Below are 20,999 nucleotides of genomic sequence, written 5' to 3'. Positions count from 1 at the left end.
TATTCTAGGATTTTCCCTGACTGCCCACATCTGGGGGTTGTGGCCAGAGTGAGGGAGATTTAACCAGGGGCCACCTAAGGCCTAAGTTGGTGCACACCTATAATCTCAGCAACTCAAGAGGCTGAGGCAGGAGGAAGAGGCTGAGGCAGGAGGATCGCAAGCTTGAAGCTAGCCTCAGCATCTTAGTAAGACCCAGTCATAAAGTAAAAAACTTTAAAAAGGACTGGGGATGTAGCTCGGTGGTAAAGCCCCACTGGGTTCAATCCCCTATATAGACACCAGTTGGCCAAACAATATGGCTAAGCCCAAGGGGACTCAGGCAGAGGTGCCAGGCAGAGCAGGCTCCAGGACATGTGACCTGGACATGCCTCCCACCTGCAAGAGGGCTTTGGGATCACCACAGGGATGCAGGGCAGCCAGGATCCATCCTGGAGGAGGCAGGTAAAGGGGGGGGGGGCGGCGCGACGGGTCTGGTGCCTACACACCACACATGCACAGTCACACTTAGAAATGTAATCTGGGCACCAGCACATGCCCCTGGGTTCTAGAAATTCTACACGATGAAAAGCTCAAAAACGGGCCCCATGCTGTGAGTGGCCGTGGCCAGGCCGAGTCAGGCTCCCTGGTCCCTGCCAGGGCAAACAGGCCCGCCTGTGCCGCCTGAGCCCCAGCCTCACCCCACGCGGGGATCCTTTAGGTAGAACCAGCCCCTGAGACCCAGCTCTGCTCAGGGCGCAGCCTCCGCCAGGCGGGCCAGGCCTTCTCTGAGTTCGCTCAGCTCAAACAGCCTGACGTCCAGCAGCTGTGCGGCCCGGCCCACCTCAGCCCGCGCCCGCTCCCGCTCGGCCCGGGCCTCTTCCAGGCTGCGCTCCGTGGCCCGCAGTTGGTGCTCCAGCTCTGCGTTGCGTGTCTCCAGGTCCTGTGGGGACAGGGTAGCAGAGTTGGGGACCTCAACAAGTCTCAAGGGTCATCAGCCCTGACTGGGTACCCAGCATCTGAGGGCGCTGGGCTGGGACCTGTTTGTCTCACAGCCGCCTCTCGGTACATCTGCTCTGCCCAGCACTCCCTGTCCCCAGCCATCTTGAGCATCATAGAACCAGTTGTGGTTCTCCTCCACTTAAAGCCCTCCTATGACTCTCACGACACTGGAAATAAATGCACATCCCTAGGGGTGTGCTGGGGCTCTCCTTTCCTTGCTCATTCCCACTCAGCCTCTCGAGCCTTGCAGTTCTTTAAACACTCTGGCTTTCTTCACACCTCAGGGCCTTTGCACATGCCGTGTGCCCAGAAGATGATAGGGATCACTTCCCCAACTTTTCTCTCCAGGAATCTTTGGGAGGCACCAGCCCCTTTAATATCTCCATGTATTGGGCACATAGGAAGTACCCCATGAACATTTCTCGAAGACTCCAGTGAAAGCTAAGCCTGCCAGACCTGGGTTCAAATGCAGTCTCTGTGTTCTCAGGCCAGAACATTTTGAAGATTTGATGGGGTTAAGCAATGGAATTAGCAAGGACTGAGAAAGTGCTCTTTGAGTGAAGGACAGATATGAAACTACTAATTACTGTTGTTTATAAAGCACCTACTAAGTGTCAGGAATTCTGTGGGTCTAGTCTTCCTAATTCTTCATGACGTTAGGTGGATATGGTCCTGATCCACTTACAAATGACGAAATTAAGGCCCAGGGACATAGACCCCAAGCCTGTCCTATCCAGGGGTTGGATACCCATTCTCCGTCACCCCACACCCTGGCACCCCCACACACCTGCACCTTCTGTTGGGTCTCCTCCCGCTCTGTGGCATCCGGGGTCTCTCGAGGACCACCAGTCTGATTCTTCAGCGTCTGGATCTCCTAGGGGAGAAGGGTTCCCAGGGTCTGTTCTGGGGGTCCTGGATCCACAGGGGAAGCTGATGGAAGGCAGGGCTCAGGGACCACACTTGGTGCTCACCTGGTCCTTTGTTTGCACCAGGGCTTCCAGCTGCTCCAGTGACTGACTGGGCACCTCCTTCTCCACGACAGGAGCTGTCTCTGCAGCTGCCTGGGCCTCCAACTCAGCCACCTACACCCACAGGAAGCTCAGCACAACACCCCAGCGTGTGCTGTCCCATTGCTCCCCAGGCCCCTGGAGAATCTGCCTCCTACTCATTCTTGGTAGGTGGTACCACCCCTCCTCCGGGTAGTTTGGACTTTAGAGCATGACCGACCCTCTGAGGCTTTCAGTCTCAAGACCCATTTTACAGAGCAAGAAATTGAGCTCCGGAATGATCTGCTGAAGTCATTCGGCCATCCTGGGAACCCCTCTGCTGTTGCCAGAGCCAGACAGTGTCTCTGGGAGGGAAGAGTGCCCTCACCCGCTGCCGCAGCCGCTCGGCCTCTGCACGCTGGGCCTCCAGCTGCTGCCTCCACTGCGCTGCAGCGGCGTTTGCCTCTCGCAGGGCGCCTGCCAGTTTATTGTTGCTGTCCTGCAGCGCAAAGAACTCGGCCTCCCACTGCACCTCGCCCACCGAGCTGTGGAGAAACCGGGGTCAGCACGAGGGGTAGATAAGCCTCAGGCTGGGGGCGGGGCTAGGCTGGAGCGGGGCGGGGCCCAAATAGCGCCGAGCTAGGGAATTGGGCAGCGCGGGGCAGGCTTAGTTCTGTCCCTGACCGGGTCAAAACAGACACGTGACATTAGTCCCAGGACGTCCTCTGAATGGGAGACTTGAAGCATCCCACTGGGGCGTGGCCAGAACGGGGTAAGGAGGCGTGAATGAGGGAGGAAGGACTCCAGAACGGATGAGAGGGGGGTGGAGCCAGCCCTAGGGAGGCGTGGTCCGGCTCCGGATCGGGTGGGATCTGGGTCAGCCTCCTCCCCCTCCCGGATCTCGGATCCACAGCCCGAGCGCCTCCTCCCTGCCCCGCCCACCTCGCCCCGCCCTCTCCCTAGGCCCCGCCCCTCACCCCTCCGACAGCATCTTCTTGAGCCGCTCCCGCTCGGTGGGGCCCGGGGCGTCCGCGCTCTGGCTGCGGAACAGTTTCTCTTCGCCTGGGCCATTGGCGCTGACGAGGGGGCTGGGGGGCACCTGCGGGTGAGGATGAAAGCGGGGTGACGGTGAGTGGTGGCTTCAGTCAAGAACGGCTTAGAAAGTCATAGTTGATGTCAGGGCGGAAGTCCCTGTGGTCATGACTGGGGTCAGAGAATCTGAATTGACCTGCGGACCCCGGTAGGTCCTTCCCAGTACTGGCATCCAGGCGCATCCCTCCCGTCCTCACCCACCCTCTACGGCTCCCCATGACCCCTGGACTGGACTTCCGAGCCTCCCACCTTGCTCGGCTGGGCTTTCCCCAACCCCTGAAAACCTGATACACAATCTGCAAAGCTAAACGCTGCCCAGAATCTAATTGCTCCAAGCTGTTCCCTTGAGCACTGCTCTTCCCTGGGACAGAATTTCAACACACTGTTAAGAAAGGCGCAGGAAGCCCTCCCCAGGCGGAATTTGCATCTTGGGAGCAATCTCACTGCCTGAGCCTGCAGCCTTGAGGTCAGAGACAGCAACTTTCTCATTTCTGTCACCCCTGTACCCAGCCCCGGGTCTGGCACACGGCAGGTGCTCAATAAATTACACTGAAAATAAATGAATGGGGGTAGTGCCCACAGACAGATCGCTGTTCTGCGCACCCCCCTTAGCTTTTTAAACTTCCAGTCTTCAATTAATTCTGTCATCTGAGCTGATTTTGAGCCCAAGCCAAGCTAAACCTCCTAGGATGTGCTCCATGGCCCAAGTCCTGCCTCCACGGTCCATGCCTCAGGTCTACTGTTAGGTCATCTGTGAGCATTTTCTCCTAGGTACCACACAGTGCATGGCTGATGCAGAGATGCTAGGAGGAGGGGCAGGGAATGCTCACCTGGTGGGAGGCAAGCCCCAGGGCGGGGCTGGTAAGCTCCCCTCCATCCTGAGATTTCTCCCGAGCCAACCTTGCTGCTTCCTTCACTTCCTGGAACTTCTCAGCAAACTGGGGGGTGGAAAGCAGAGGTGAACAAACTCTCTAGCCCCTCTCCAGCCTCCCACCAGGTCACTCCCACCCACTGCCAGCATTGTTACCTTGGAAGGGAACTTAGGAACTGTGCATACCCCCTTATCTCACAAACCAAAAGGGGCAGGTTGGAAAATGATGTCCCCTTGAGCAGAATGGGTACCCTGGTGGGAGGGATGTTCCCGGAGGTGGCAGTAAGTACACTGAGAGACATTAAGAAAGGGATTCCTTTTTCCTCTCTGTCAGGCTTATCTCAACAAGGAGAGCCTCTGGCTGGTGCTGACCTTTCTTTAACACCTGTTAACATTCCTTTATAACAGAGAGAGGAGGTCTTGCACTTGGAGCCCCTGAGAGGCATCGACAGTCAAAGAGTAATTACCTGCTTCCAGTTTTCATTAAGCCAAGCGTTTACATTTACCACCTAGCTCTGGCAATTAATACTGGTTCTCCAGTTAAGATAGAAAGTGTTTTTGTGGGGCTGGGGATGTGGCTCAAGCGGTAGCGCGCTCGCCTGGCATGCGTGCGGCCCAGGTTCGATCCTCAGTACCACATACAAACAAAGATGTTGTGTCTGCTGAAAACTAAAAAATAAATATTAAAAAATTCTCTCTCTCTCACTCTCTTAAAAAAAAAAAAAGAAAGTGTTTTTGTTTGTTTTGTTTTAATTTTAAAATAAGTTCCCTTTGTTTAAACCTTTTTTTTTTTTTTTTTTTAAGCCAGGTGTGGTGGCATGCCCTGTATTCCTAGCTTCCTGGGAGGCTGAGACAAGAGTTTGAGGCCAGGAGTTTGAGGCCAGCCTGGGCAACACAGGCAGACCCCCATCTCAATCAATCAATCAATAAAAATGTTTAGGGTCTGGGTGTGGCTCAGTGGTAGAGCACCTGCTTAGCATGAGCAAGTCCCTGGGTTCAATCCCCAATACCTCCAAACAAAAACTTTTTAAAAAAATTATTTACAGTCACACCACTAGATTCGTGCAAAGGTATTCAGTGTAATTCACTGGGGGAAAATTATCTTTTCAAAAACAGACCCCTGAGCAGGGCAAGTTGGTGCATGCCTATAATCCCAGAGGCTTGGGAGGCTGAGGCAGGAGGATTGAAAGTTCAAAGCCAACCTCAGCAATTTAGCCCTAAGCAACTTAGCAAGACCCAGTCTCTAAATAAAATATAAAAAGAGCTTGGGGTGTGTTTCAGTGCTTAAGCAATCCCGGTACCAACCAACCAACAAACAAAAAAGCAGCTCCCTGGGTTCCATCCCCTAGCACAAACAATAACAACAACAACAACAAAATGCCTAAAAATAACTCAATATTCATGTGGGGATAAAATGAACCTCAGGCCCTACCTTGCATCACCCACAGAAATTAACTCAAGACCTAACCTTGAAAAGAACATTATAATACTTCTAGAATAAAACAGAGAAAATCTTCAGGGTACAGGAAGTATTAATCATAAAAAGAAAAAAGAAAAAAAAAGAACAATGGATACAGAAAATATCCTGAAAAAGGGAGGTAACAGCTGAGTACTGCTGGGAAATTGGGGAAGGACCCCTAGTCCAGGCACCAGGGCGATGACCTGAGGGCAAGGGTGTACCTAAAATTGAAGCAAGTGGCCAGCAGAACCGGGATTCAAACCAGGGAACTAGAAGGGGCTTATTGCTCGTCTTCCCCCCCAGAACTAGGGAATGAACCCAGGGTGCCCCACCACTAAGCTACATCCCCAGCCTTCTTTATTTTTTTTTTTAAGTTTTGAGACAGGCTCACACCAAGTTGCTGACGCTGGCCTCAAATTTGTGATCCTGCTGCCTCAGCCTCCCCAGTAACCAGGATTACTGGCATGTGCCACCTGCCTGTCTAATTCTGTGTGCCCATTCTTTTTTGTTGTTGTTGTTTCCAGGATTGAACCTAGAGGCGCTTAACCACTGAGCCACATCTCCAGCCCCTTTTTATATTTTATTTTGCGACAGGGCCTTGCTAAGTTGCTGAGGCTAGCTTTGAACTTGCAATCCCCCTGTCTCAGTCTCCTGAGCTGCTGGGATTACAGGTGTGCAACACTGTGCCTGGCTCTGTGTACCCATTCTGCCACTGAGTAGACAGAGGCCAGGTCCTGTGCACTGTCCCCTAGTGAGACCAGGTGAAGACTTAGGCCCAGGCCCATCTCTCCCCTCTGTTCCCCCCATGCCACCTACCTGAGTCAGATGCTGTTCAGAGGCAAAGCCAAGGCCGTAGACTGTGTTGGCACGACTGTCTGCCCACTGCCCAAACTTCTGGGAGGTTTTGGTGAAGGTCATGTTGGGGGTAACAGTACTGTTGATGATGGCCTGTGGGGATTCAGAGATCAAGGTTGAAGGGCCTGATGACAATGCACATGAATTCCTGGATGAATGAGCACCATTTTGTCTTAGGGCTTCAGAAGTCACTGCTCTGAGCCATTTCAGGAGGAAGAGATGGGAGCCGAGAAAGGGCCAGGGTTTCTTGTTTCCCAGAGCACCCAGCAAGGCAGTGACCAGACCCAGGCCTATCTCCTGGGGCTCTAGTGCCTATACCCCACCCAGACCCTGCCGACCTTAGCGCCCCCAATGCTGATGATGCGGTAGACATTGCGAGTGGCATCGTAGAAATAGGAGACAGTAAGTGCATGCTTGCCCGCAGGGATCCAGTTCCTCTTGGTGGCCGGGTCAATCTGGAACACGTGTGCCCGTGTACTGAAGATTGGCTGCTCCCTAAATGGGGAGAGGGGACTCAGTGGGGGACAAGCACCTCCAAGGAGCTCAGGGCTGGGTAAGGTAGGTGGGAGCTTACCTGGCTGTGGACATTGGTCAGGCTGGGCTGGGTGGGCTCTAAGGAGCAGCCAGAGGGGTGGCAAGAGTGGCTGGCTTGGCCCCTGGGGACAGAGGGGTCCTGTGAGTGTCTTCTCAGGTCAGGCTGAGAAGGCCAACAGGTCCAATCTCAGGACACCACCAGGTGTACCATTTATAGAACTTTAATCAAAAAGGCATGACAATCAGGAGGTACCAGAGAGAAAGGACCCCATCATTCTCCATTTGGGGAAAGCCCCACAACATTCTGGGCAGGAGGCAGCTCCGGAGAAGACAGGTGGGCCCCTAACATGTAATATAAACTTCTCATCATTCTGGTTACTGGGCTCCCCATTGAAGCCTCTCCACCCTCGGGCTGGGTGGCAAGGCCAAGGATAACTCTGCTCAGTACTTTCCAGCACATTCAAGATTGGGAGAAGGGGGCTCCACAGCCTCCCAGTTGGTTCCAATAGCCACTGTCCCAGGAAGCCAGCAATGCTGATGGGAGGAGACTTCCTGGTCCTCAGGCATCCCCAAACCTACATCCCAGGGATCTGCAGGGGATCCAATAGGGGGTTGGAGAAGTAGGACTCCAGGAGGGGGAGGGGCGGCCCCCAGCCCGGCGCCTCCGAGGTCAGAGGGGGGGAATGCCCCCCCATCCTGTCCTGGGCAGCTGCTATCCCGGTCACAGGGTCTGAAACCGGAGCCCCTAGGTGGGGGAGGAGCGGCAGCTAAGGCCTGGGTTGGGGGCGGGTCCTGAGACTGACAGGGGCTGAGGATTGAAGGGGTCCCCGGAACACCAGGCCCTTCCGGCCCGGCGGCTCCTGCCGTGACTCGCAGCGTTTGGGAAAAGTTACTCACCAACTAGTCATGCGCCTAGGACGCCGCCGGCCGCGGGGTTCCCCAAGGGGGGTCCAACACCTCGCAGAGCCCAAGAACCCCCAATCGGGCTGGGGGCGAGACCTCATCCCAAGCGCCCCAATCCAGAGGCCTGATATTCATTCAGAATCCAGTCCCACCCGCGTCAGGAGGGCACCCCGTATGCGCCCCAACTTCGTAATGCGCCGCCCAGACCCTGGAACTTCCCCGATCCACGCAACGCTGCCTTGACTCCGGTTCCAGAACTTTGGGGACATCACTTCTGCCTCCTCCAACCCAGGTCCGAAACTTTGGGGTCCTCCCTCCCTCGCCCCGCGCTACCTCCGGCAACCCAGGGTCCGGAACTTTGGAGACACTGGCACTGATCTCGACTCCAGAACTCCAGGGGACCCTGCCAACCCTCCAGTCCCTGGACTGGAACTTCGAGAACCCCCTCTGCGCCGCTCTCCCAGCCCAGGTCCGGGACTTCGGGGACCCGTTGGCTGATTTCTTCAATGCCGGGGCCAGAAATTTTGGAACCGCTCGCTCTGTCCCCTCCCCGACTCCGACTCCGGAACTTCGGGACCCCGGTGATTCCCCCAGCCCTGGAACTTCAGAGCTCCTCGTGCCACCCCCGGGCCCCGAGCCCAGAACTTCGGGGTCCCCCGCACCCTCTCCCCGGCCCTGGGGCTTGGCGGCCCCTGCGCTCCCGGCGCAGGATGGCCGGCCGGGCTCACCCTGCTGGGTCGGCGCCCGCCAGTGTCCGGGCGCGCGTCGGGTGCGGCCCCCGTGGCGGCGCTGACTCGGCGCTGCCGGGCGCCCCGCTCACTCCCTGGTTCCCCGGCCCGCGCCCTCCGCGCCGCCCTCGGCACCGCCCGCGCCTTTGTCTGCGCCGCCGCCGCCGCCGCCCGCGCCGCCTCCGGTCCCATCGCGGCCGGTCCCGACGCGGACGCGGCCCGCCCCGCCTCCCGGGGCCGCCGAGGCCGCCCCGCTGCGCCCCCTGCCGGCCCTCGGCGGCGGGCAGGAGAGGGAGGAGGGAGAGGGAGGGCCGGGGTGTGGAGGGCAAGGGGACCCCCGGGACCGAGGAAAAGCAGCAGCGAAGAGGGGAGGACCAGGGGATGGGAGGAGGAGGAGGAGCTGGGGACACAGAGACAGAGGGACGGACATCCGGGATGAGGCAGAGACCCAGACTGGAGGAGGCACAGGAAGCAGGTGGACAGAGTTGATCAGACAGAGATGTGACCTCACTCTCCTACAGGCTTCTAAGGGTCAGTCCTGGTTTTTGCTGCCTCTGCCCTCTTGCCCGGTATCATCCCCTTCAAACAGTGATGGGGGTCAGGTCCTTCCCCCACCAGTGGAGTTGGGGAGGATGGAGGGGTGCAGTAATCATTCCCACGATCTGCATACCATAGAGCTCAATGGGTGTTGCCAGGAAACTGGAGACCTAGGCCGGGAGATGGCTGGAAGTAGGACCAAGAGAGAAACTGTTCTATCTGTCCTCCCTCCCAGCCCTGATTGGGGGTATCCGTCTCCCTCTTTCTTCCTCAAGACACCAGTAAAAAATGTCAGCGATGGTCCGTTGCGGTGGCGCACAGCTGTAATCCCAGCCGCTCAGGAAGCTGAGGCAGGAAAATCGCGAGTTCAAAGCCAGCCTCTGCAAAAGCGAGGTGCTAGGCAACTCAATGAGACCCTGTCTCTAAATAAAATGCAAAATAGGGCTGGGGGTGTGGCTCAGTGGTCGAGTGCCCCTGAGTTCCATCCCCTGTATCCTTCTCCCCAAAAAATGCCATCAAAGGATCTGGGGGTATGACTCAGTGGTAGAGCCCTTGCCTAGTAGGGGAGGTCCTGGAATCCCTCCTCAGCAAAAATAAATAAATAAATAATAAAATGTAGTTAGTTCCAGCTACTGGAGAGGCTGAGCCAGGTTGGAGGGCAGTCTGAGTAACAGAAATCCTGTCATCCAGCCCCAAAAAGAAAAGAATGGTTGAATCATTATTAAGGTTATATGTTGTTAGAGGTTCCCAGAAGCCAAGTGCTGGGGGTGTCCAGCTCCCGGATCCTGGGGACCCCCTAAGGCTGTGTTTAGCACAGGGAGCTCTCTCTTGCCACACTCGCCAGGAGACTGTCCTTCTAGAACTTAAGCAAGACCTGCCTCCTCAGTCCTGAGCCCCCCAGAGGGCCCCACTTGTGAATCCTGTTGCTGCTCTTTCTCTGGAAACTTCCCTTTGGCCCTTTGGGACCAAGGTCTGCGGTTCCCCAGAGCTCGGAGCCTCACCCTTAAATTTCCTGACTTCCTCAGAGGTTGTTGCTTTTCATCTAAGAGACCTCTGCGCTTGTCCTCTCTCCCCTCGTCTTTTATTTCCATTTCCTCCCAGCGTGAGTCACGTCCCTGAGCTGGTAGCTACCTTCCAATTACTTGTAGGTGAATTCCAGGTCATTTGTCTTTGGAGACTTACTCCCAAGCCACGATCTGAGTTCTCCTCCCTCCGGGCCTTTGCAGATCCTTCCACCCAGAATGCCCTCTCTGCGAGCATCTGTTCCTCTGTCCTTCCAGCTCCGCTCCTGCCTTCTCCAGGAAGCCTCTGAAGTCCCAGGGCTTGGAGGGATTTTGACCTGTGTCTTCCTTCCTTTCTGAGGCCACGAGGTCTGTTACCTGTTTATGATACGGGTCGGGACCAGGCTGGGTCCTTCTCTAGGGCTGCCCATCCTGGTCCCCAGCTTCGCTGAGCACAGGGGCAGCTGTCCATCTCTGTGCCTCAGTTTCCTCAGCTGCTTCTGACTCCATGAGGCATGTGCGGAAGCAAAGGATTTGGCTTCGTTCTCAGGCCTGAAGCCATGAAATGCCTGAACATTGTGGGGAACAAAGAAAATACCGTCTGTTCTGTTCAGAGAGTGACTTTTTCTTATTACCAACAAAATATTTAAAAAAAAAAAATAAGTATCTGGGATAGGTGCTGGAAAGGCCAAGTTGTCTGGAAACTGCTCACAGTTTGCCAAGGACTGGGCTGGCTGCAGAGCTGGGGCCATGTGGCTATTCTAGGGGGGTGGTTGGGCAAGGGGCCCAGGCAGACTTTGCTCCTTATGTGGGCAGAAACAAGAATGTGAGAGAGAGTGCAGAGTTGAGTTGCTTCCCTGGACACCCCCCCTCTCAGGCCTCTGGGAGGTGTAAGGACAGGGCTGGCCTGGAGCAAACTCGACCTGAAGCTGTCTCAGCCAAGTGCAAGCTGAGGGAGTAGCTTCCTCAGTGTAGCCCTCAGCTTCCTAGCCTGAAGAACGGGCTGATGGTCGCAGGGCTGGAGGTGGAGGGGAAGGGCAGGGAATGTCCAGGCAGTATCTGTCCCCTGGGTGTAGACAGGTAGGGGGCTGCCCAGAGCTCAGACTAAGCCCTCTTCTGCCTGGGACTTGAGGCCTCTCTTCCAGGAATGGGAATGTCCTTAAAGGGCAGGCAGTGGTCACCACCTGAAGGCAGCTGACTAGATGTGACAGCTGGGGGCGCAGGAGTGGTGCCAGGGAATGACCTTCGTATTATAGGAGGGACCAAGAAAGGACCAGGACAGCTCACTCGGCACTAGTGAAGCTGCATCTGCAGTGGCAGCTACTTAGCCAGCTCTGTCTCTGCCTGGTTAAATCTGACTCAGTCGCTGGACCAAAGCTAAATTGCCTCTCCTTTCCCGAGGGTTCCTACCCAATAGAGTAGGAGAGGTCCAGTCACTCTTCCCCAAAGCTGTGTGTCCAGCCTCCTGGTGTGGGCCTCAGCCACCACCTCGGACCTGATTACTTCACTTCTTACACGTTCAGTCCCAGCACCTAGAGCAAGCCTAGCCGGCAGCAGTGTCCATAGGTGCTTTCAGAAAGTGGGTATCCCTAGGCCCCAGCCTTGGACCTCCATGGCCTCCAGAGTCACACGAGCCAGCCTTGCCTCTTACTAGCAGTGCAACTCTGAAGTCACTTTCCTCTCTGTGTGCCTCAGTTTCCCCACTTATAAATTGGGCATTATATGTGGTGCCCAATTCTGAGGTTTACAGTAAAGATCCAATGAATTCTTATGTAAAGAGAGCATGACCTTAGGTGCTTAATAAATGCTTGCTGTTATAAACATTGGTGATATATGGTTTTGATCCTGGACCAAATTATTATTATTATTATTATTATTATTATTATTATTATTATTATTATTATTTTGGTACTGGGAATTAAACTCAGGGGCACTGGACCACTGAGCCACATCCCCAGCCCTATTTTATATTTTATTTACAGACAGGGTCTCACTGAGTTGCTTAGTGCCTCGCTGAATTCCTGGCTTTGAACTTGAGATCCTCCTGCATCAGCCTTCCAAGCCACTGGGATTACAGATGTGTGCCACCACGCCCAGCCCTGAATGAAATTCTTAAGATTTTCATTTTCAGGGGTTGAAGGGTCCCAACAAGGCATGAGTTCTGTAGGACAGAAATGGGTCCAACCTGCATTACATCCTTGAAATTGATAGCTTCCATCCCCTTGTGTGCCCCTTCAACCAACCCCCAGTCCCGTAGCCATAGCTAGTTGGGCCAGTCTACAGACCAACTCCTATTCATCCCTCAAAATCCTGCTACCAATGCCCCCATCTCAGGAAGCCCTCCCTCCTCTTCCTCTAGACCCTCTCCCGTCCCTTTCCCTTCTAACTCAGCCTAACTCCATGGTTGGCAGTCTCTGTGTCCACCTCTCACTCCCCCAGCCTGAGTGTCCCTTGGTATACAGGGTGGACACATGGGGGCCCTGGGGAAGGGGAATTTGGTGATGTCACATTTCTTAGGGGAGACCCTGCCTTCAATTCAGAACTTAATTCTGCCCAAGACCAAACGTAATTCATTCAATGAGCAGCTCCGGGAAGCACGGAGCCAGGGTGGGGTTAGATGGTGGGGTCTGGAACTGGGTTGTGGACTTAATGTCCCAGGACCAAGGTGGGTTGGGGGTGTGAGGAGGCGGTGGGTGCTGAAGCCCCCTAAAGCTGGATCCCAGGTTCAGTTCCCGCAGAGCTAATTACCCTAGTTTGCCACATGCACTAATTACCTCCTGGGTGCCAGGTGGCTGGGCGGGGCTGCCCCATTTTTGGGAGGTAGGTCGCCCGATTATTTTTGGATTCATTGTCCTTGAAGGCTCCAACATCCACCCGCGTGGAGGGCAGAAAGTGGGGCGGAGAAATTGCGGACACATCAGCAGGGACGCCACGGCCTTGGGTTGTGGTGGCCTCGGTGCTCTCTGAGCAGAGGGGCTTGGGTGGAAGGCCTGAGGGTCTTTGGCACCCGGCCAGTGGCCGTGGGCTCTGGACTTGCTGAGAATCGGTCAGCGCCACAGCCCATTGGCCTAAACGTTTCTTTTGAACTTAGCACCGCTGGCAAGAGCGGGGCTGGGGCTTCAGGTGGACCTGGGTTCCCGTCCCCGTTCCCACTGGCCACTTCTTTGTGTCATCATTCACAAAGAGTGCTCTGGACAGAAGCATCTGCAAAGGCCCTGAGGTGGGGACAAACTGGGCCTGTTGGAAGAGCACTGGGAAGGCTGGGGTGACCAGGGCGGAATAAGGGTGGGGAGGTTGCTGAGACCCGCGGTGGGGGTCACAGGAGCTCAGCAGGGCTTTGTGGTGAGGTCTGGGTTTAGTTCTGAAGGTGCTGGGGAGCCATGGGAGAGTTTGGAGCCGGGGAGGGAGGAGCACATTCGGCTTCCTACCACCAGGCCTGGGCAGGGATTCGGCTCTTAAAAGGGAACTACGACGAGGTGTCTGTACCCGGGGAGAACGGAGACCGACCCAGCTTTCTCTGAGCCCTGGTTTCCCCATCCTGAACAGTCCTTAGACGCAGGTAACCCCGGGATCCTCTGGGCCCTCGCCAGGGAGGCCCCCCGACCTGGAAGCTCCCGGGTGCTGGTGGAGCAGCCTCCCTCCAGCCTCCAGCCTCCTCGCCACTTGCCCCCCCCACATCCCACGCTCCTTCTGTGGCCTTCAGGGAACAGCTGGGGAACAGAGAGCGGGAGGCCGCGGGGAAGGCGGCATGGAGGGGCTCCGGGGGCCGTGTTCCTGCTTGGTGACAGCCCACGCGGGGCCTCTGGGCGCCGAATGTTCTCCCAGCAGCGCGTGACTCAGACACCACAGCCTCCTCTCTCGGTGTGCCAGAGGAGGCCGCTCCTGGTCCTTGGCACTGTCCTGATTGGTGGCCAGCAGCCTGGCTGTGTCCCCTGGGATGCCAGCACAGCCCCCTCACCAGGGAAGCCTCCCCCCAGCCACACTGCTCTTTCCCCTGCCCCAACACCTTCCATGAGCCTCACGGAGGCTCAGCCTCCTTCCTGCCTGTGGGTCGGGCCCCACCTATGGCCTAGAGCGCCAACTCGGAGACCCCCTCCTCCAGGAAGCCTTCCTAGCTCCCCTGCCAACTCCACCAGCTCTGGCACCTCAGGAAGCAGGGGGTGGTGGGGGGCAAGGGGTCTGAGCCTGACTTTGCCTCTTCCCCAGAATGGAGTCTTCTTGGAGGCCAGGCCAAGCCAGGCCTCTCAGGGGCCACACCTTTGTCCAGTGTGGGGGTGCTCAGAGGGAAACCTGGAAGGAAGACAATCACTGTGGCAGCTCAAGGCCAAGGCTGGGCCCCCGTAATCTGCCTTTTGGCCTGTGCTTTAACCTCCTCTGCTGAGTGTGGGTGTGGGTGTGTGTGGTTCTAGGGATGGAATCCAGGGCCTCACTCTTCCCGAACCACACCCCCAGCTCTTTTTATTTATTTATTTTTCGACACAGGATCTCACTAAGTTGCTGAGGCTGGCCTTGAACTTGCAATCTTCCTGCCTCAGCCTCCTGAGTTGCTGGGATGACAGGCGTGGGTCACTGTGTCTGGCTACGTAGGATAATTTCCGACAGCATCTTGTGAGGAGGAAAATCAGGTAAAACCACAGACCAATTCTAGAATGGTTGTTGAAGGCCACCCTGAGGAGGAGCTGATTTAGGGGAAAGGTCCTAAGGGAGAATGCGCTCAAGCCCCTTGGAGCAGCCTTGAGTGGGTGTAGCTGGAGCAGAGTGAGGGAGAGAGTCAGAGGTGCGTGGGCAGATTGGTTCTCAGGCTTGGGCATGAGGAGCCTTGTGAGCCCCAGTGAGGAATGTGGGCTTTGGAGTCAGAGTACTGGGGAGCCACAGAAGGCTGTTTAGCAGGAGAGGGGCATGATCGGCTTTTCCATCATTAGATAAGATTGACCAGGCAGCCACATAATGATAGACGGAGGCTGGTGAATCTAACGCAGCTCTCACCGGCTACTGCATAGGGAGGCGAGCCCAGGACCATGCCTGAGAAACACGCAGCATTGTTATTATCACTTTCATTATTTTTCTAGGGATGGCCACAGGCTCAGAGCTCATATCCCTCCCAGGGCCTTGGGGAGGAAGCTCATCTCAATAACCCCTTCCTGTCCTGTCCTGCCTTCCTCTCCCTCACAAGGCCCTGACAGCCGGCTCCGGGTCTTATCACTGAGATCCCAGGCACCAATGGGAGGGAAACATCTGCTTCCGGAAGCAGGGAGATCCTCCACCCCTCACAGGGGACGCAGGCTGGGGAGGGAGGACCCCTACAGGAAGGACCAGAAGGGTTACATGTAAGCTGGGCATGGTGGCCCACACCTGCAATCCTGGCCACTTAGAAGGTTGAGGCAGGAGGATCACAAGTTCAAGACCGGCCTCAGCAACTTAGTGAGATCCCGCCTCAAAATAAAATCATATAAAAAGGGCTGGGGATGTAGCTCAGTGCGAGCACTAGCCTAGCATGTGTGAGGGCCCTGGACTCCATCCTCAGCAGCTCCAAAAAAAAAAAAAATTGGGCCCCACTTCTCAAAATCCCTTAACTCTGTTAAATAAATAAATCCCAAAGTAAATAGGAATCAAAAGGCCAGAGTTAGGGAAGGGGCGTCAGTACCCCTAGCCATCTGCTCCACCATCCCATCGTATCTGTGGTTCTTCAGGTTTTGGGGTTCTTCTGAGCTGGTGCTAGGCTGAGCCCTCAGGGGTCTCTTGGGGGCACTGCTGTTCTAGGGGCAACGCCAAAGGAGGTGATGCGCAGAAGTAGGGAGAGTGGAAATCCAGGTGGCGAGTGCTAAGGAGTCAGCAGTTAGCATCCTTGGGGTGCAGGGAGGTGGGGCCTTCCTGGGGACCTGGCTGCACGTGTGAGTGAGGAACGCGTGGGTAAACGCAGGCGTATCGACCCAGGAGAGCGGCCACACCTGTAGGGGCTCATTCAGATGAGATTGGGCACATTCAGGGTGGTATGGATTGGGGGCACCTTTCAGAGAGCAGCTGGGACACCATGGTGATGCTGGAGTCCATGTCACACAGTGTAACTGGTCACAGTGACTTCCAAGTCATACCTGCTGAAGACCTCCGCCCCCTGGCAGCTGTGGTACCTGCCGGCGTGGGACTCCATGGTGTGGAGCAGCACCAGACCCTGAATAAAGAGCAGGAGTCTGGAGTCTGGCAGGAGGAGGCGCCCTGGGAAAGCCCCGTGGAGGGCAGGCTGGAGATGGGCTGCCATGCACGGGGATGCTGGAGCCCCCACCATGGAGGCTGTCTATACGGGGCTCTCTGGGGGTAGCCAGCATGCTTAGAAAACATGGTAGTCCAAGCCCCACCCTTCCAATCCACCTCTTGTTTGTTCACTCACACATCCCCCATCTGTCCATCTATCCATCCATTATCCATCCCATTCATCCATCCATCCTATCCATCCATCCATCTATCTATCCATCCATCCATCCTATCCATCCATCCTTCTATCTATCCATCCATCCATCCTATCCATCCATCCATCCATCCATCCATCCATCCATCCTATCCATCTATCCTATCTATCCATCCATCCTATCCATCCATCCATCTATCCATCCTATCCATCCATCCATCTATCCATCCATCCATCCATCCTATCCATCCATCCATCTATCCATCCATCCATCCTATCCATCCATCCTATCCATCCATCCATCCTATCCATCCATCCATCCTATCCATCCATCCCTCCATCCTGTCCATTCATCCATCTATTCATCCATCCATCCTATCCATCCATCCATCCATCCATCCATCCATCCATCCATCCATCCTATCCATCCATCCATCTATCCATCCATCCATCTATCCATCCATCCTATCCATCCATCCATCTTATCCATCCATCCATCTATCCATCCATCCATCCATCCTATCCATCCATCCATCCTATCTATCTATCCATCCATCCATCCCATTCATCCATCCATCCTATCCATCCATCCATCCTAGCCATCTATCCATCCATCCATCCCATCCATCCATCCATCCATCCTATCCATCCATCCATCCATCCTATCCATTCATCCATCTATTCATCTATCCATCCTATCCATCATCCATCCATCCATCCTATCCATCCATCCATCTATCCATCCATCCATCCATCCATCCATCCTATCCATCCATCCATCCATCCATCCATCCTATCCATCCATCCATCCATCCATCCATCCATCCTATCCATCCATCCATCCCATCCATCCATCCATCCTATCCATCCATCCATCCATCCATCCTATCCATCCATCCATCCATCCATCTTATCCATCCATCCATCTATCCATCCATCCATCCATCTTATCCATCCATCCATCTTATCCATCCATCCATCTATCCATCCATCCATCCATCCATCCATCCATCCATCCTATCCATCCATCCATCCATCCATCCCATTCATCCATCCATCCATCCTAGCCATCCATCCATCCATCCATCCCATCCATCCATCCTTCCATCCTATCCATCCATCCATCCCATCCATCCATCCATCCATCCTATCCATCCATCCATCCATCCATCCATCCCATCCATCCATCCATCCATCCATCCATCCCATTCATCCATCCATCCTATCCATCCATCCATCCTATCCATCCATCCATCCATCCTATCCATCCATCCATCCATCCTATCCATTTATCCATCCTATCCATCCATCCATCCATCCATTAATCCATCCTCCATCCATTAATCCATCCCATCCATCCATCCTATCCACCCATCCATCCTATCCATCCATCCATATATCCATCCCATCCATCTATCCACCCAGTCAGCCATCTCCCCACCAGCCCTTCCCTCACTCCCAACCATCACTGTGTCTTCTGTCCACCATCTACCCATCTCCTCCCCTCCCCTCCCCCAGCTCCCATTCCTCCATGCTGCTCCACCATTCTCCTTCCTCTCCATCCACCCACACAAGCCCACATCATCCACATCTGCGTGTCCACTCGGCTGCCTTTCCACTCTGTCCAGCCTCCTCCCACTCATTCTTCAAGCCCAGCTCATGGCCCCTCCTCCAGGAAGCCCTCTAGGCTCTTGCAGTTCCTGTGCAGCCCAGGCCTGAACCCATGGTGGTAAGAGTAAACACGGAGTCTGGCTCTGCCTCCAGACTAGGGACTCCTTGAGGACCAGGCCTGAGGTCTAGGCTGCTTGGAGGCCCAACAGAACCAGTGTGAGCTGGGTGCCAGGAAGTGGAGTAATTTCTGGTGTGGCCCATGGAGGAATTGAATATGTCTCCGGGATTGGGGGGATGCAGTGTCTTGTAAGCCCAGCAAAAAGGTCCCAGGAAAGGAATCTGGACTTAGCCTGAGTCCACTCCAGGGGGCAGCAAGGGCAGAGAGCTGTGTGTCGCTATGTGACACTGGACAGGTCACTTGACCTCTCTGAGCCTGTTTCCCCTCCTGGAAATCAATACGTCCCATCTTAATACACATTGACCAGGAGCCCAGCCCTGCACTAGGCCCCCTGAGCTGGGCTCTGTGGGTCCCAGGCCTGGGGAGAGGCTGAGGGGAGCTGGGGCTGGAGGAACCAGAATGGAGGTGTGAAGGCAGATGGCGCTGACGGGGCATGGGGAGGGGCATGGACATACGTGCAGGGCATGCATTCTCTAATGGACGCAGCTTTACAAGTTTTCTTCTCTGACGTCATGGTGCCAAGGATGGAACCCAGCCCTGGAGCCTCGCATGTTCCAGGCAAGATCTCTACCCCTGAGCCCCTGCCCCAGCTATAGCCATTCCTGGTTGCCAGAGTAATGAGTGTTCACTATGAAAACAGTTTCAGGAAACACAGGCGTGCATAATGTAGATGATCTAAACAGATCCCGGGCAGAAGCATTTCATTCCCTCAATGAATTTTTATTACTTATTTATTTGCTCCTGGTATTCACTGGTAAATTTAAAAACATTGGCACAGAAAACTAAATTCAGATACTGTTCTTGCCCCGGGTGACAGTGAGTACACCCTGAGTGTACCATAAATATCTCCATAAATATCTATCAAGTGGATGAAATTTAAAAAATAAAACCAATGCCCTGAAATAACTGGTACTAGCAAAATGGTCTACTACCTTCTGGGTTTCTTTCTTTCTTTTTTTCCTTGCTTAGCCCAAACAGAATAATACCATGTTGATAAATTCCAGTCTATGTTTAGAGTCCTCAGCATCACGCTGGGTGTGGTGGCACACATGGGTAATCTCTGCTACTCAGGAGGCTGAGGCAGGAGGATCACACGTTTGAGGCCAGCCTGGGAAACTTTAAACAATAAAAAGGGATGAGGATGGAGCTCAGTGGTAGAACGCACCTGGGTGCAATCCCCAGAACCAAAACCAATAAGCACGTTAGCATCAGAGTGAACTTCAGGTTAGAGAAAAGCGCATGGTATAGGCTGTCCCTCATCTAAGGGAGAATATGAATGTATTTTTATCTGCTTGTGTCTTTCTCACTTTGTTTTTTTTCCAGCAGGGCAGCGATGGGAACCCAGGGCTCTATGCATGCTTGGCAAGTGCTCTACCACCGAGCTGCACCCAGTCCCTCCTTGCTTATATTTAAAATGGAAGAATGAACTTCAAAATTTAAGAGGAAAAAAAAAAAAAAAGAAACAGGATAAAAGGAACAGGCTTATGGAGGCTGGATGTCTTTGAGTTTATCTTATTTTTGTCAACATGACTCTGAAACCAAAACCAAATTAAAGGAGGAGAAGGAAAGAAAGAGAGAACCAGAGAAACTTGAAATGAAAATGAGCCGACGGTTGTGATTTGGAGTTGACAGCTCAACCACACAAATAGGAATTATTTTGAATGACTTTAAAACACAGTAGGTTTTTTTCAGTGCTGAGACTGAACCCAAGGGTGCTCTCCCACTGGGCTACATCCCCAGCCCTTTTTATGTTTTGAGACAGGGTCTCACTAAGTACCCAGACTGACCTTGAACTTGTGATCCTCCTGCCTCAGCCTCCCCAGTTGCTGGAATAACAGGTGTGTGCCACTGCTCCTGGCTGAAGCACAGTATATTGAGCACACTATCCACATATTCCCTGGTAGGATATACCCCAAGGCAAAAAAAGAATTGCAGATCTTTTTTTTTAATTTTTAAAAAATTTGTTCTAGTTTTAAACGACAATAGAATGCATTTTGACACATCATACATAGATGGAGTATAACTTCTCATTCGTCTGGTTGTGCATAAGAATTGCAAATCTTAAGCTGTTTTTGACAATCATAGTGTTAGCTATAATTGCTGGCATTACCAGTCTGAAATTATTCTATGTATTTTTGCATAAAGAAAATAAAATAATGTTAATGTTGTTAGGAACCCAGATTTTAGTGTTAGAGGAAAGAAGTCCAAGCATAAAGGCAATGCAGTTAAATAAAATCCTGGGATCCTAAATAAGGAAATTGGCAATATTGGTCTAACATATAATGTATCATCTCTCAGAAAGGAAAGGCACATCCTCTCTCTGTCCAGGGAGGAGGCCTGGGGCTGGAGGGAGGCTCTGGGTGGAGACTTGCCTACTGTGCATGAGGCCCTGGGTTCCAGGCTCCAGCTCCAGAACTACAAAGGACCTGGAGAGCACCCCTAACTCCAGCTAAGGTCTCTAGGTGCCGTGTCCCACAAAAGGGTCGAGGGATTCTGGAGAAACAGCCAATCCCAAGACCGAGCGGGACACAGGCCAGACAAGCCGCAGGCATCTGGTGGGACCAGAAAATAAGGTCATGGTGAAGGTCTCCAGAGCAGATCCTAAGAGGCCCTCTGACCAAAGATGGGGCCGTGAACAAGGGAGGGAGAAGGCATGACCCTGAAAGCACATTGATTGGTTCTGTGTGTTGATGCATGAGAAAACGGGCCAGCTGTGCCTGGCGCTTGGAAGCTTTCAGAAGAGGAGCGAGTGGCCCCTTTGCTGTTGTCCTGTAGGGTGCAGAGCCAGCCTGGCCTGCCTGGCCTCAGAGGGACCCCTCCTTGCTCGGTGGCAAAACCACCTCCTGGAGCCTCACCTCCCCAG

The 20,999-nt window shown here is 54.1% G+C and overlaps 1 protein-coding gene and 1 long non-coding RNA gene across 3 annotated transcripts; one reads left to right on the top strand and one right to left on the bottom strand.

Moving 5' to 3' along the window:
• Positions 1-498: 498 nt before the first annotated feature.
• Positions 499-8,581, bottom strand: Homer3 (homer scaffold protein 3). Of its 2 annotated transcripts, none has more exons than XM_027932348.2 (10): positions 8,407-8,581; positions 6,816-6,897; positions 6,580-6,736; positions 6,203-6,334; positions 3,887-3,994; positions 2,942-3,063; positions 2,353-2,509; positions 1,950-2,060; positions 1,766-1,852; positions 499-919 (listed from the first exon to the last, which is right to left on the bottom strand). In XM_027932348.2, exons 2-10 carry the CDS (start codon positions 6,827-6,829, stop codon positions 728-730), a joined length of 1,080 nt encoding a protein of 359 aa, XP_027788149.1. In that variant the 5' UTR covers positions 6,830-6,897; positions 8,407-8,581; the 3' UTR covers positions 499-727. The 2 variants fall into 2 exon arrangements, with proteins under 2 accessions (XP_027788149.1, XP_027788150.1); XM_027932349.3 differs by lacking the exon at positions 8,407-8,581 and adding an exon at positions 7,673-7,741.
• LOC114090241 (uncharacterized) lies at positions 7,896-20,371 on the top strand. Its single transcript, XR_003582311.2, has 3 exons — positions 7,896-7,970; positions 14,427-14,569; positions 19,463-20,371. It is a non-coding gene; the product is annotated as an uncharacterized lncRNA (long non-coding RNA).
• Positions 20,372-20,999: the final 628 nt, after the last annotated feature.

Source organism: Marmota flaviventris, chromosome 1, assembly GCF_047511675.1.
Source record: "Marmota flaviventris isolate mMarFla1 chromosome 1, mMarFla1.hap1, whole genome shotgun sequence".
NCBI lineage: Eukaryota > Metazoa > Chordata > Mammalia > Rodentia > Sciuridae > Marmota > Marmota flaviventris.
The sequence above is the reverse complement of the archived record's forward strand: the minus strand, read 5'-3'. Positions and strand labels throughout refer to the sequence as shown.

Bases quoted from the DNA above. Each gene is read 5' to 3' on its own strand.
- Homer3 (XM_027932348.2), bottom strand. The intron at 3,064-3,886 runs GTGAGCATTCCC...CCTCACCCGCAG, and splicing joins TGGGGCTTGCCTCCCACCAG to GTGCCCCCCAGCCCCCTCGT. The intron at 920-1,765 runs GTGTGTGGGGGT...CTGTCCCCACAG, and splicing joins AGACCCAACAGAAGGTGCAG to GACCTGGAGACACGCAACGC.